The sequence below is a fragment of the Gigantopelta aegis genome, chromosome 4 (genome assembly GCF_016097555.1).
Source record: "Gigantopelta aegis isolate Gae_Host chromosome 4, Gae_host_genome, whole genome shotgun sequence".
NCBI lineage: Eukaryota > Metazoa > Mollusca > Gastropoda > Neomphalida > Peltospiridae > Gigantopelta > Gigantopelta aegis.
This window is the reverse complement of record NC_054702.1, coordinates 35,692,790-35,707,553: the sequence shown is the minus strand read 5'-3', so window position 1 is coordinate 35,707,553 and position 14,764 is coordinate 35,692,790. Positions and strand designations below refer to the sequence as shown.

Sequence of the window (14,764 nt, the reverse complement as noted above, 5' to 3'; positions counted from 1 at the left end):
AGAACAATGCTGAATTTAGAAAGGCTTGCTACCGATCGAGTTGTTCTATTCAGTTGTTTTTGGCTTTTTAACTGATAATAATGTAATTATTTCTTTAATTATGGAACACAATACCTGTAGGTCTACACACATGACAGCTCCGTGCACACAGTTTTCGATGCATCAAATTTAATTTTTTGCATAGCCCTTTTTGGCGCACCCTGTTACAGAGCCTCCGTTTGTGAGGTTTATCTCTGCATGGTCCTAAAAAGGTAAAAGCAAATAAATAAATCACAGGATCATTGGTATTAATACATATTAACAAAATTATGGTAATTTGAAGTTGATCATTGTTGTTTTGAATTTTTTTTTTTTTTTCAATTTGCTGGGTTTTTTTTCTATATATGAGACCTGATATGTTTAGATACAAACCTTTCCATACTATAATTGTTGGTGCTGCTGTTGTAGTAGGCGGTGGTGGTGGTGGTGGTGGTGGTGGTGGTGGTGGTGGTGGTGGGGGGTTGTCGTTGTTGTTGTTGTAGTTGTTGTCGTAGTCGTAGTGGCAGGACGGATGACAACTGAAAAAAAGTATAAAAATACTGTTTTGGGTGTTTTTTTTAATACCAATAGGTTTTTTCAAGGGTTTTTTTCCTTCCCTTGTATTTATTTTAATTACTATTTATTCTTTAATTCTTCATTCATATAATATGTTTCCTAGTGGGGGTTTTCTTTTTTTGCTTTTTGATGGAGTTGTTTTCTTGGTGTTTTTTGTTTGCTTGTTTGTTATTGTTTTGTTTTTATTTTACTGTTCTTGTTTCTTTAGCTGTTGGGTGTAGAGGTTGTTTTATTTAAATAAGTGTACGATGTCATATTAATTGCTATATCTCATATACCTGAAACTAGCAGATTCACTATACTCACATGATGTCAGTAATGAGGTTTTACTTATGATTAATGGAAATACAATGTTTATTGCATCATTATAATGATTTTAAATAAGTATTACGCCACTGTTCCTTATTATAGTAAAAACTGAATATTAATTTATAAGATTTATATAAATTTGTCTTAGTAAAGTAAAGTTTGTTTTATTTAACGACGCCACTAGAGCACATTGATTTTTTATCTTATCATCGGCTATTGGACGTCAAACATATGGTCATTCTGACACTGTTTTTAGAGGAAACCCGCTGTCGCCACATAGGCTACTCTTTTTACGACAGGCAGCAAGGGATCTTTTATTTGCGCTTCCCACAGGCAGGATAGCACAAACCATGGCCTTTGTTGAACCAGTTATGGATCACTGGTCGGTGCAAGTGGTTTACACCTACCCATTGAGCCTTGCAGAGCACTCACTCAGGGTTTGGAGTCGGTATCTGGATTAAAAATCCCATGCCTCGACTGGGATCCGAACCCAGTACCTACCAGCCTGTAGACCGATGGCCTGCCACAACGCCACCGAGGCCGGTCAAATTTGTCTTAGGTACACAAACCACAAATAATGATGTAACGTAACCTGTAAGTGTAATACCGTAAATGTACTAATTAATTTTGTAATTTCTATTTCGTGTTCTTAACAATTTTGGATAAAAAAAGTTATTTTTTAAAATATGTATTAAATCATAATAATATTTAAACTTTAAAAAAAAATATATATATATTTTTTGTTTTTAATTAATTTTTTTATTTTTTTTATTTTTATTAAATGCAAAGATCTAAGGTTAACAAGTATATATGACTTTATGTAGTTTTCATGCAACTTATTGTAATAATTAAAAAAAAAACCCCAAAAACATGTGATTTTGGGTTAAATTGTGTGAATTTAAAAAATCTCCTGCTTTTTCAACACACACCTTCTGCTTTCTCTTGACTAAAGGTTGACAGGTCTGTGTATAATATGCAGTGTGATAGCTATAGATACAATAACGTAGCAATGACTTTGACATATACAGGTAGTAACTAATTTACAAAGTGCTACTCCATATCAGGCATCTGAGGCATTTGCATTATTTAGTTAGAAACACAATAGTGGAAAAAACAGTTCCTGTGCCCCACAAGAATGTATGCAAAATGTTATTTATTTGAGTCTGGCCATAAAAAATTCAGAAAATGATTGTGTAACCATTCCCTTCGATGCATTGTATTCCAGAGGTGTTGTATCAACTGCATGTGCTAATCATGCTTTAATCACAGTTTGCCATATGTGCATTTTGGATCACCTGCTCCTGGTTGATATCATTTTCCTTATCATAGGACTGCAAAACGATTGTATGGCTTCTCATCACTCAGAAAAACACTTTCAGTGGTATCTGATTGTCATCAACGTGATGTCACGCTTCTCTGAAAATGGACATCTTCTAGCAATTGGTATGCTTGAAGTTGGAATGGCACAAAACATTGTTGGTAGACATTGTGGTGTTCATGAGTTTTCATCAGAACACCATACAGTGTCTGCGGAGATGTTATCAACGGTTAGGAGTACTACAGTCTTCTGTATTTAGGTGGCCTACGTGTGACGTCATGTTTGCAAAATGCCTTGATACCAGGCTAGTACGTACACCTACGGAATCATTTGGAAAAAACAAGTCTGACATCCCGAAACATCCCTGAATTAGTGAAAGATCTAAATGCAACCGGTCACGTGATTACAAAAACCAACCACGACTGTTCAGCAATACCTTGTCCTATTACATCATGAACAACACACCAAGCATGGTGTAGACGGCATTTTAGGTTCAGAAGTCAAAACTGGTTCACCGTACTTTTAACAGAAAGAAAGAAATGTTTTATTTAACGACGCACTCAACACATTTTATTTACGGTTATATGGCATCAGACATATGGTTAAGGACCACACAGATTTTGAGAGGAAACCCACTGTCGCCACTACATGGGCTACTCTTCCGATGTAAGGGATCTTTTATTTGCGCTTCCCACAGGCAGGATAGCACAAACCATGGCCTTTGTTGAACCAGTTATGGATCACTGGTCGGTGCAAGTGGTTTACACCTACCCATTGAGCCTTGCGGAGCACTCACTCAGGGTTTGGAGTCGGTATCTGGATTAAAAATCCCATGCCTTGACTGGGATCCGAACCCAGTACCTACCAGCCTGTAGACCGATGGCCTACCACGATGCCACCGAGGCCGGTACTTTTAACAGATAAATAATACATGTATGGTAAACAAAAGGTGTTGATTTATTTTTAAAATAGGAGTATTACTGGGATTTTAATGATACATACAAACTTTTTTCCATTTGTCAGGGTTTCTGTCAGAGGGTAAAACAGGTATGGCACCACACCGAAATGTTTTGGCAGATTTTGACAAAATTAATTACTCTTATCATTACTGTATGATTTTCTTAACCTTAACCCTAAACTGAATCCATTTTCTTTCTTGGGGAGGCCTCCCATACACTCTGTTCACTGTGGTAGCATTCAATTTCATAGTGCCATGCATGTATACCTAAAAAAACATATTTCTGGCAGAAACTACTGTTAGTATATGAAACATTGTTCCATACAAAAACTTTTAAAAAGTAAATTTAATTATTGGAATCTTTAATTATGGTGTAAAAAATAATAATAAAGTGAAACAATTACTGGAATCTGTAGAAAAGGTTTAGCACTTACAGGCCATAGAATTTCAAATTGCATGGGAAACACTTTTTGTGTTCAGTGCCTTGTGATCATATGGGAACTCATTGAATTTTTTTTTTTATATAATATTATTTTCATTGAATAGTCATACTCGATATAATAATCATGGGAAATTAACTTTTGGTTCCATGATTTTACCGACATGGCACTGGAAATGATCGTTTTTGTGAAATCCAAGGGCCTGTACGTCCATGACAAATCAATGATATAATCATTATATAGGAAACATTACAGTACCTTTACAGAGGCCACACGTCGCTGGACATATTCGTTTCTCCTTAAGACTTAATTTGCTACACAGCCCTTTTCTGAGCACAGCTTTGCAAAGATTATGTCTGTGTGGATGATCTCTACATGGTCCTAAATGAAAAGTTGAAGAAAAAACCAGAAGACAAAATCAAATGTTAATCATTTAATCTATAATTCAGAGCAAAACCACTAGAAAACACGTTTGATTCGCATAAACGTTTGTACTGAAACGCAACTCTCACAGAAGCACGGTCATCATGAAGTTCTGTAACTTTGCATGCCAAACCCTCTGTTGGTGGAGCATAAAAGGCCACATCAGCAGTGATTCAAACAGACCGCATAACGACACTGTAGGTAATGCAATAGTGCCAAGATTGATGTCAGCTGAACACAACAATGCCATTGGGAGATTGCACACAGGGGCAACTCAACAAGTTGTGGCAAGGCACTTTGGCGTCTCCAGACAGACCATCTCTGCTTTATGGGCAACGGTACAACACCACTCAAAGTGTTAATGACAGGCCAAGGTCAGGTCGTCCCAGAGTAACCACCGCTGCTCAAGATCGATACATCCGGGTGCATCATCTTCGAAATCGAACCATAACAGCAACAACCACAGCGACACAAATCCCTGGACTATGCAGAATTTCTGACTAGACAGTTCATAATCGGCTGAGGGAGGCAGGAATTTTCCTTAGAAGACCAGTGCGACGTAACGTTTTGACCCCACGTCACTACAGTGGTGCCAGCAGAAGGTGAGATGGACACGTGCCAGGTGGAGGACTGTTTTGTTCTCAGATGAGTCTTGTTTTCTCCTATCACGTGCTGATGGACACACGTGTCTATAGACGTCAAGGGGAATGTTATGTTCCAAACTGCATGCAACAAGTCGACAGTTTTGGTGGTGGCAGTGTCATGGTGTGGGCATGAATCCATCATGGTGGTAGGACTGATCTTGTGCATGTGGCAGGTGCACTGACAGGCATCAGATATCGAGACAAGATCCTGCAGCTTCACATCATTCCATACATGAACGGCAATGGTGGAATGTTTCAGCATGACATGCCATATGTTGCATGTGTTAGTCTGGAGTTTCTGCAGTGCCACACTGTCCAGACATTATCGTGGCCTGCCAGTTCACCAGATTTATACCCAATAGAAAAGCTATCGTATGCGACGGAGGAATCCACCATCCTAGACTATTCCGCATCTTCTTACGGCACTTCAGCATGAGTGCTGAAACATTCCACAACATATTGTGCAACATTTCATTGCTTCAATGCGTCGCCATTGTCAAGCAGTCATCAGGGCTCTCGTGGTGGTCATAACTGATACTGACATTTTGCCCACCCCTATGTCACACACATGCATGTATATATGTTTCAGGTGGATTCCCAGAGATACTGTTTCGGACATGTACAGAGTAATCCCCTTCTCATGGTGTCTTGATCTTTAGTTGCTTGTATCATGTCTACCAGGGTTTTTTAAATTAAATTTTGAAAATTAATGTCGTTTCTTTTTTTTGAAGAGTTTATAAAATGGTCATTTTTTTTAACCGAAAAAGGCATATTTTTTTTTTCCCCAGGGAGATTAATTAACCTATTACCCAACCCCCTGTATTGGCTTGAAATCTAGTACAAACTCAAAAATATGATTACAAGATGACAGTTATGTAACTAAATGTTATGTTGCCACTTTACGGTCTAGCTGAGTGAACCCACCTTTATACACTGCAGCTACTGTAATGGTAGGCCTAACCCGTGGCCGAGGGATGAGCACAACCCGTTTTGGAGAGGTTGGCACAACCACCTGCTTCTGAGGGCTTTGAGGAACCACTGCTGAAAAAACTATAATAGATATAAACAAATACAAATGCAAGCAATCATGCACTATTTGTTGTTTCATTTATAATTTTTATTCTGTTGGGGTTTTTTGGTTTACTTTTTACAATTTTACAAAAATACATTTTAACGTAATATTATATATACAGTCAAACTTCGATCACTCCACCTTCGATCTCTCGAAAACTTCGATATCTCGATCTGAAGCGACAGTCCCAGCCGAGTTGCTATACAAACTAGTAATAACGACCTTCGAAAACTCAAACTTTGAAAACTCGATAACCTCGATCTCTCGACCTAATTCTTTGGTCCCGCCATAAAGATTTAATTGAGTATCCACCTCTAAAACTTGACGCATGTGGATTGATCAAATTGCCATTTCCGATAGTATTTTAATATGTATTGTCAGTCATGTCAAACAAGCGAAGCGCGCCTGTCTCGGGTGGTCTTGGCTGTCGAGGATTAGGGTAATAATTACAGAATAATAAATCGCCTACTAAGCGGAACGAAATGATCCTATGTTTGATTGTCAGTGTTCATACGTGGTGGAGAGCCTCGCTACATAATACTTAATTACGGACACAGTCTAGTTAACTTCAAAGAGCATTTGCAATAATTGTTAGCACAGCCATAGCTAGCAGGGGGGGGGGGGGGGGGTGGGGAGGGCAAGGTGGGTAGTTGCGCCCCTAGAAAAAATCTGGAAAGCATTATAGAAACTTAAAGAAAATTATCTTCTTGACTGTTTAAGAAGTTTTAGACTATTAACTACTCAGATGCCCCCCCCCCCACCCCCCCACCCAAACAAAAAATCCTAGCTACGGCCCTGGTTAGCCCTGTTTGTTTTTTATCTCAAAGGCATGAATCGTGTCAAACACCGTGGCTATGCAATTAAGAGGATTTGACTGTATATTAATTCGCATTTCAACTGGGGATGCATAGTTTTTAGAGTTCAGATGTAGGCAGCGAAGCGCACACTTCTTACAATATTAAGCGAAATAAACCAGCTGCAATGCTGCAACCAGCTGCAATGCAGTTTCAAATCTGAACTCTTATATATTAATTTTGAAAACTCGAACTCCCTGAAACTCAAACTATTTCCTCGTCCCCTTCAAGATCAAGTTATCGAAGTCTGACTGTATATTGTAATATTAAAAAAAACAAAAACAAAATAGCCAGGCATGAGTGCAGGAAATTGTGCAGGGTTGGGTCTAGACTGTTGGAAGTGAAGTTTCTAGGGGGGAGGGGCTGTCAGACTAGACCTCCCTGCAGACTTTTCTGCACACCACCTGGGATGTGTTACAAAACATAAATTGTTTTATGTAGGAGAGAGGAGGAGTGTTTGCCAAGAGTTAAGTAATGTTTTCAAAACAATTATGTGATTTTTATTTTATTAAATGTATAGCCCAATTCAAGTGACTTAGTCCAGGGTTTTATTTCTAAAATTTGACTTGACACCCATGGCTTTGAAATTGGGAATTTTAGCGTCGTTTTACCAAAAGTTCGGATTTAAAAAACATCTTATTAAGCCAAGTTAAAATATGTATATACGTACATATACTTGTGTTTATTCAAATAAATATATATCTATTGTGCATTACAAAATGTTATTGGGGAGGGAAGGTTTGTCAAATGAATGAGATTTACATTCAGATTGGGATATAGCATCTGTAGAATGGTGAGGAATGGTGCCCATTATCGGAGTCTAGAAACATAGGTGATAAAACCCTGTAGTCATTGCTATTTTGTTCTATAACAAATTACTATTATTATTATTTGTATTATTATTATAAATTGTTTTGGTTTTTTACTTAGCTTTAAAACATTTACTAGGCAGAGGGTATTAAAAAATGCTATTATTTGCATAATGTACTAGGCTATTTGTTAAACGGGCCCTCATTGGTTGAGTTAGGCTAAATTACTATGATTATGCAGGCCCAGGGTGAGGGTGGGGGTGGGGGTGGGGGTGGGGGTAGGGGAAGGGAGACATGCCTTCCCACCGGAGGATACATATGTATGTTGTTGTTTGGGTTTTTTAACCTACTCTATATACATGTATAAATAAAGGTAAAAAATGCCCCCCACCCCCTTCCCTACTAAAGGGTGTGACACCCTCAGTTGAGATTGTGCCCCCCCCCCCCCCCCCCCCCATAATAATAATTATTACTTAAAAGCTTCAAGCATTTGCAACTAGCAAATATATTAGGTCGAGGACAGGATATTAAATTAATAATTAAATTAATAATTAATTGTTGCACCATTGGTTTAGCTTTGTACGGATTTAAATGATTTATGAATTAATATAACATATAATAGTAAAAAACTAAATGCATGATAATAGAAGATAGATTGTAGAAGTACTTTTATCTTTTTAAACTTAATTATATTTTCTCTACATTTATGAAAAAATTAAAACACCAACATCAGCCCCAAGTTCAACCAGCAAACGTTTCGCTAACTTTTTGACTGGTTCCCGCCATGGCTATTTAGTATTTGGTTTACCGTAAAGCGCATAAAACAATCACGGGTACGTTTTTCTGTTCGGTCTGGCTGAACATGGCCCTAATTAAGTACGCTCAATATGGAACTGATAATGTTTTTGATAGGGGTTAAAGTAATATAAGAAACCACACCTAATGGCTTACAAAAACAGTTTCGGATTGCGCATGACGTCACTATTCGAATGACATCACGTTGCATATTCCTACAATAATAATACATTCGTCCATAACGCTTCCGATGAAAAAGCTTAAAATCTAAATGTAAACGTAAACTTTATTTTGGAAATCTGTTGTCTGATTATTACGAACGCTTGCTATCAATATTATGATTTAAAAATTGTACAATATAGAAAAACCCCCAGATCAGAAGTGTAATGATGGTAAAGTACCTGTTATTTATTCAGGGCCGTAGCTAGCGGGGGGGGAAGGGGTGGGGGGAGGGGCAACTGCATTACAGAAACTTAAAGAAAATTCTCTGCTTAACCGTTTAAGGAGTTTTAGACTATTAACTAACTACTCAGTTGCCCCCACCTCATAAAAAATCCTAGCTATGGCCCTATAATTGGGTATAAAGTTAAACCGGCGGTGCCACAAAATCCTGTCATCGACCGTAATAAATCGTAATACGCATCATATTGACAGTTTGGCTACACTGAATATTAATAGTAGCAATGCTAAATAATAATACATGTCAAACCTTGTGTATTTACCAGTAACTGTAACAGTGCCAAAAGTAAACAAAGAGTAATAAAGTAGTAAATAATTAAAACTATTTGTATCCATAAATATCGGCGATTTTCCGGTAATATTGATGACGTCATTTTTTAAGATGGAGGTTTGTTAAGCTATCATGACGTCACGTGGTTAGGCATCGGACATACGGCTGGTAGGTACAGGTTCGCAGCCCGGTACTGGCTCCCACCTAGAGCGAGTTTTAACAACTCAAAGGGTAGGTGTAAGACCACTACACCCTGTTATCTCTCACTAACAACTAACCGTCTGTCCTGGACAGACAGCCCAGATAGCTGAGGTGTGTGACCAGGATAACATGTTTAAACCTTAATTGGATATAAGCACGGAAATAGGTCGAAATGAAATGAAATAGCACGAGCGTCGGAAGGTGCCAAAAAGTGGGGTGGGGGGGGCACACTTTTATATTTACACACTATTACACAATTATAAAGCAAAATATCAGAAAAGTGGGGGGGGGCATGTGCCCCCCTCCCCCACCACCCCCACCCCCCTTCTTACGCCGGTGTAAATAGGCTATCATGACGTCACGTTTTTGTACCAAAAACAAATGACATAATCCCCAAAATGTGGCATACAACAAGCTTTTTTAAAATGATTTTTTTAATGTAAACTGAAGCAAATGGATTTAATTAGAAGAAAAACACTCAAAATCTTATAATATTTCATCATAAATCTTGTTCAGCATAGATGTAAATATGACACGTCAATGAATATTCCAGAGTTCAATTTTGTAAATTTGAAAAACGCCTCCTCTCCTCACCAAAGCAAGATATAATAATTTAACAAACAAAAAACTAAAATTAGCACAATGTTCTTTGTTATCTTAACTAGCTATCCTCCAAGTATTAATGTATTTGGTTAACCCTCGTGCATTTTTTATTATGCTTTAAATTAATAGCGGACATTAGCTTTAAAACTAACCATCATTCATTCTGGCCACAGTACATATGTTGTTCCTGCTAAAAGTGTTAGCATTTTAATTTTTATGACAATATGCAGAACTGAAGATAACATTGTTAACTAACGTATCAATTCACATTTTGAAGCGGTTTTTTAGGAGGTTAACAGACCAACTAGAGCAAGAGACGTTATATATTATTATAGTAGCCTACGGAGTCATGGGCTGTCGGTGAAAATTAATTTGGTAATTTTAGATAAATAAATGTGAACAATAAATGTTCATATGTGAACAAATTGCTATATCTTTAATTAATGTATATCTTAAGTGCATACTTGTATTTCATTTTCTCATTGTAAATGTACTAAATTGTCATGATTATGTATTACATTTATACTTTTGGTTTATAACTAACACTGAAAACATTTGGCAAATAACTGTATTTAGTCAAATATGGGGCAAAATCTAGACTAAAATGATTTTTGCTCATTAAATCTTTTTTGCAGTTTATTTATTTTATTTTTGACATCAATCAGTCTTGTTTATAATAGCAATATGTATGCAAGTTTGAGATTCTGTGTGCGCTGTGACAGAAACAATCTTAGAATTAGTGGCGAGAATTTCAAAATTTATGTCCCTTGGTATAAAAATTACGGTTAGTCATAACGACTTTAATCAATCAATTCTTTTATTTACGGTGGTTTAAATTTATGTTACTGACATAAATCGGTTCTTTAAAATATTGCACATAATAATATATAGGGCTACATAATATCAATGGTGTTAATGGCTGATGAAGGGTTACAAATGATAACCTTTATCTGGAAAAAAATAATTTCATAATTTTCGATGGGGACCGCTCTATAGTCCGAAGGTTCAATGGTCCAAAGGTTCAATGGCCCGAAGGTTCAGTAGTCCGAAGGTTCATTGATCCGAAAAACTCTACCCCGTGAACATAGGCTAATGTTTTACTATATCTAATAATATTATGTGTATGGTATATATAGGACGTTATATGTTGACATGTATTTTATCCTCAAAGTTTTGCCACAGCACTGCTTCAGTTGCATTCGTACAATTGGTTATCTTAAGATGCCGATACATGTAACTGTTAGAATACTCCAGTGTCAACCCTATTTTAAATATAATTGTCAGTCGATGTCGTAATTTCCCAAACTAGTACACGTTGAAAATTAACAAGTGTTAAGAATGAATGAATGGATATTTAACGACACTCCAGCACGAAGTCTTAACAGACAACACTGCCTCTGGGATCATGCCACAAAAGCAGTACGAATGTATGACTTATGAATCACATGTCTTACTCAAAAACAAAAAAGAAAAAAAGAAAGAAAGAAATGTTTTATTTAACGACGCACTCAACACATTTTATTTACGGTTATATGGCGTCAGACATATGGTTAAGGACCACACAGATATTTTGAGAGGAAACCCGCTGTCGCCACTACATGGGCTACTCTTTCCGATTAGCAGCAAGGGATCTTTTATTTGCACTTCCCACAGACAGGATAGCACAAGCCATGGCCTTTGTTGAACCAGTTATGGATAACTGGTCGGTGCAAGTGGTTTACATCTACCTACTGAGCCTTGCGGAGCACTCACTCAGGGTTTGGAGTCGGTATCTGGATTAAAAATCCCATGCCTCGACTGGGATCCGAACCCAGCACCTACCAGCATGTAGACCGATGGCCTAACCACTACGCCATCGAGGCCGGTCAAAAACAAAACAAAGAATTGTACAGAATATATATATATTCGGTGGCGTAGTATATATATATACCAAATAAGTTTCAGAGTGTATTAGATTGATGATGTAAACTACACCAATTTTTTTATTTATTGTTCCATATTTACAAAAAAACACAAATAAACGTCACTGTATACAAGAAAGTCACATGACATGCTGTCAAAGTTGAAGGTTGTCAAACATGGATTTTACACATTAGAACATTCGTTTAATAGCGTGTGAATCCACCCCTGGCGCGAAAACACTCGACACATCGTTGCCTCATGCTGTTGATCAGACGTCTGAAGAACTCTTGGGGAATGACCTGCCACTCTGCCATAAGAAGTTGACCCAGATCATGAAGGTTGGCCGGAGGGGCATGGTTATTCCGAACTCTCCTGCCTAATTCGTCCCAGGCGTGCTCTATTGGGGCCAAGTCAGGCGAATATGCTGGCCAATCCATCCTGGCGATACCTGTTGTCTGAGAAAGTCCGTTACCACCCTGGCGCGGTGGGGTCTGGCATTGTCATCCTGCAGAACTTCCCCGCCGCCAATCTGCTGAAGGCCTGGGAGAACCAACGGCCGGATAATCTCATTCAGATAGCGGATTCCATTCAGATTGCCATCTACCACATAGAGGGGGGTCCTGTGGTGGATAGAGATGCCGCCCCAAACCATGACGCTGCCACCACCGAACCGGTGACGTTGTCTAACGTTAACGTCAGCGAAGCGCTCCCCAGGAGTCTGTAGACACGAACCCGGCCGTCGTTGAACTGGAGACTAAACCTGGACTCATCAGTGAACATCACTCGACCCCACTGAACACGTTGCCACCGCAGATGAAGCGTGCACCAGTGACGTCTGGCCGTTCTGTGACGTGGTAGGAGTGTGGTCGAACAGCCTGGCGACGGCAGCGTAGATTATTGGCTCTCAGACGATTGCGTATGGTTTGATCAGACACTCGAGTTCCAGTCGTAGTCCTCAGATTGTCACGTAATCAGCGTGCAGTGGTTGTGCGTTGACGTAGAGCCATATTGGTGATGTAGCGGTCCTCTCTATTTGTAGTGCTTCGGGGTCTTCCCGAACGTGGACGATTTCGAACAGAATTCGTTGCTTGGTACCGTTGCCACAGTCGGCCAACGACACTCTGACTAACACCAAGTCTAAGAGCAACATTTCTTTGCGTATTGCCATCCTGAAGCCAAGCAATAGCCCTTCCTCGATCTTCGATAGTCAGTTGAAGTCGTACCATTGTCGAATTTGGAGTGTGCACCGTACACGAACGCAAGCTCCAATTATACGGAAATTCAGCATTGGGAACATGGAATACACGTGCAAAGCGTGCAAATGAAGCGCTTTGTGAAAAAGCAAGTTATGGGCACTTAGCAGACCTTTAGCTTTCGCCCTAATTTACGTGCAAATGTAAGCATGTTTTCGCCATTAGAACTAGTCGACAGTGTCAATGACAGTGGATTTTAATTCATTTATGGGTTGCTTAGACCCACTTTCGTCAAAATGGAACAATACCATGCGTGACATTATGGTCTAGCTAATATAACTGACATTCAGAAAATAATGTCGAAAATATCGTCTGACCCTTAAATTCTTTTGAGTAGTATATATATATTCTTTACAATTCTTTGTTTTGTTTTTGACCGGCCTCGGTGGCGTAGTGGTTAGGCCATCGGTCTGGGAAAAGACACACACAACCCCGATGCAAATACCTGTACCGGACAATGTTCCTTCAATACCTGTGAGTTACGAGACACAGTAACTGGGATTGTATGATAATGACATTTAAAGGAATAAAAACTAATCTTTACCCTTGAGGGATTCTGGTCACCCTTTTTTTGTTGTGTGAAAAAAACTATAAAACGATAGGATCTTTGTGGACCTAACCTATATATACTCTTCAAAAGAAGAAACGCAAAACCACATAGTCGTAACATTTGGAGAATTGATTTAATTATTGAATGGTGAGTCCGATAATTACCAAATGTTGCAGGATTGTTCACAATTCACTCTAGTCCATTGTGAGTAAGTGATAGGACACACCACCAAGGTCAAGGTCATCTGGAGTCAATACCGGGTGTGGCCTCCGCGTGTGTTGACAACTGCCTGGCACCGCCTGCCCAATGAAGCAACCAGAGTACGGATGACGTCCCGGGGGATGGTGGCCCACTCGGCCTGCAAGGCTGCTGCCAGCTCGGGCAGGGTCTGGGGCTGTGGTTGTCGCTGTCGGAGGCGTCGGTCCAACTCGTCCCATAGATGCTCAATTGGGTTCAAATCCGGTGATATCGATGGCCAAGGAAGGACATTAATGTTGTTGTTCTGTAGGAAAGCCGTTGTGAGACGTGCTGTGTGAGGCCTGGCGTTGTCATGTTGGAACACTGCGTTGGCGTTGGCCATAACTGCAACGATGTGTGGCCGGAGGATCTGGTCAATGTAGCCCTGTGCATTCAGGTTGCCCTGCACGTGGACCAGGTCAGTTCTGCCAGTGTGTGAGATGGCTGCTCACACCATGACACTACCCCCGCCGAATCTGTCCACTTCCTGCACGCAGTTTGCCGCATAACGTTCACCACGACGCCTATACACGCGACATCTTCCATCATGACGTCGGAGCAGAAATCGGGACTCGTCACTGAACCACACCTGTCTCCATCGCAGTTGAGGCCATTGTCGATGAATCTGGCACCACTGCAGTCGGAGTCGACGGTGTTGTGGTGTTAAGATGACACCTCGAACTGGACGTCTGGCACGAATTCCTACCTCACGTAGGCGGTTCCGTACGGTCTGGTCGGATATCCTGCGCAAACCTGGTATTGCTGCGGCTGTGGAGGTGGCAGTAGTCAATCGTTCCCGAAGGTGGCGTACCCGGATGTAGCGGTCCTGCCCGGGGGTAGTGACCCGTGGTCGACCGGATCTAGGGAGGTCACGTGTTGATCCATGTTGCTGGTAACGGTCCCACAGTCTGGAGATGGTGCTTGGGGACACATGGAATGCCCTGGCAACGGCCGTTCTGGATTCGCCTGCGTCTAGTCGGCCGATGGCATTGTTTCTCTGCGGTTCACTGAGACGTGGCATGTCCTGGATTGTCAACTGTCGGCCAGATACAGAGGCCAGGCAAGCGAACAC

At 39.9% G+C, this 14,764-nt stretch overlaps 1 protein-coding gene across 8 annotated transcripts in view; it reads right to left on the bottom strand.

The window, feature by feature from the left end:
• The window catches only part of LOC121370475 (zonadhesin-like), a 109,901-nt gene extending 100,853 nt beyond the window's left edge, over window positions 1–9,048 (bottom strand). For 3 of the 8 annotated variants that reach the window (XM_041495724.1, XM_041495731.1, XM_041495732.1), the window contains exons 1-5: window positions 8,926–9,046; window positions 5,611–5,736; window positions 3,878–4,000; window positions 412–557; window positions 115–243 (exon numbers count right to left, since the gene is read on the bottom strand). In XM_041495724.1, the coding sequence (XP_041351658.1) occupies window positions 115–163 (49 nt within the window). In that variant the 5' untranslated portion in view covers window positions 164–243; window positions 412–557; window positions 3,878–4,000; window positions 5,611–5,736; window positions 8,926–9,046. Of the gene's footprint in view, window positions 1–114; window positions 244–411; window positions 558–3,877; window positions 4,001–5,610; window positions 5,737–8,925 lie in introns of all 8 variants that reach the window. The other 5 variants (XM_041495725.1, XM_041495727.1, XM_041495726.1 and 2 more) reach the window with 5 other exon arrangements.
• Between the last annotated feature and the right edge of the window lie 5,716 nt (window positions 9,049–14,764).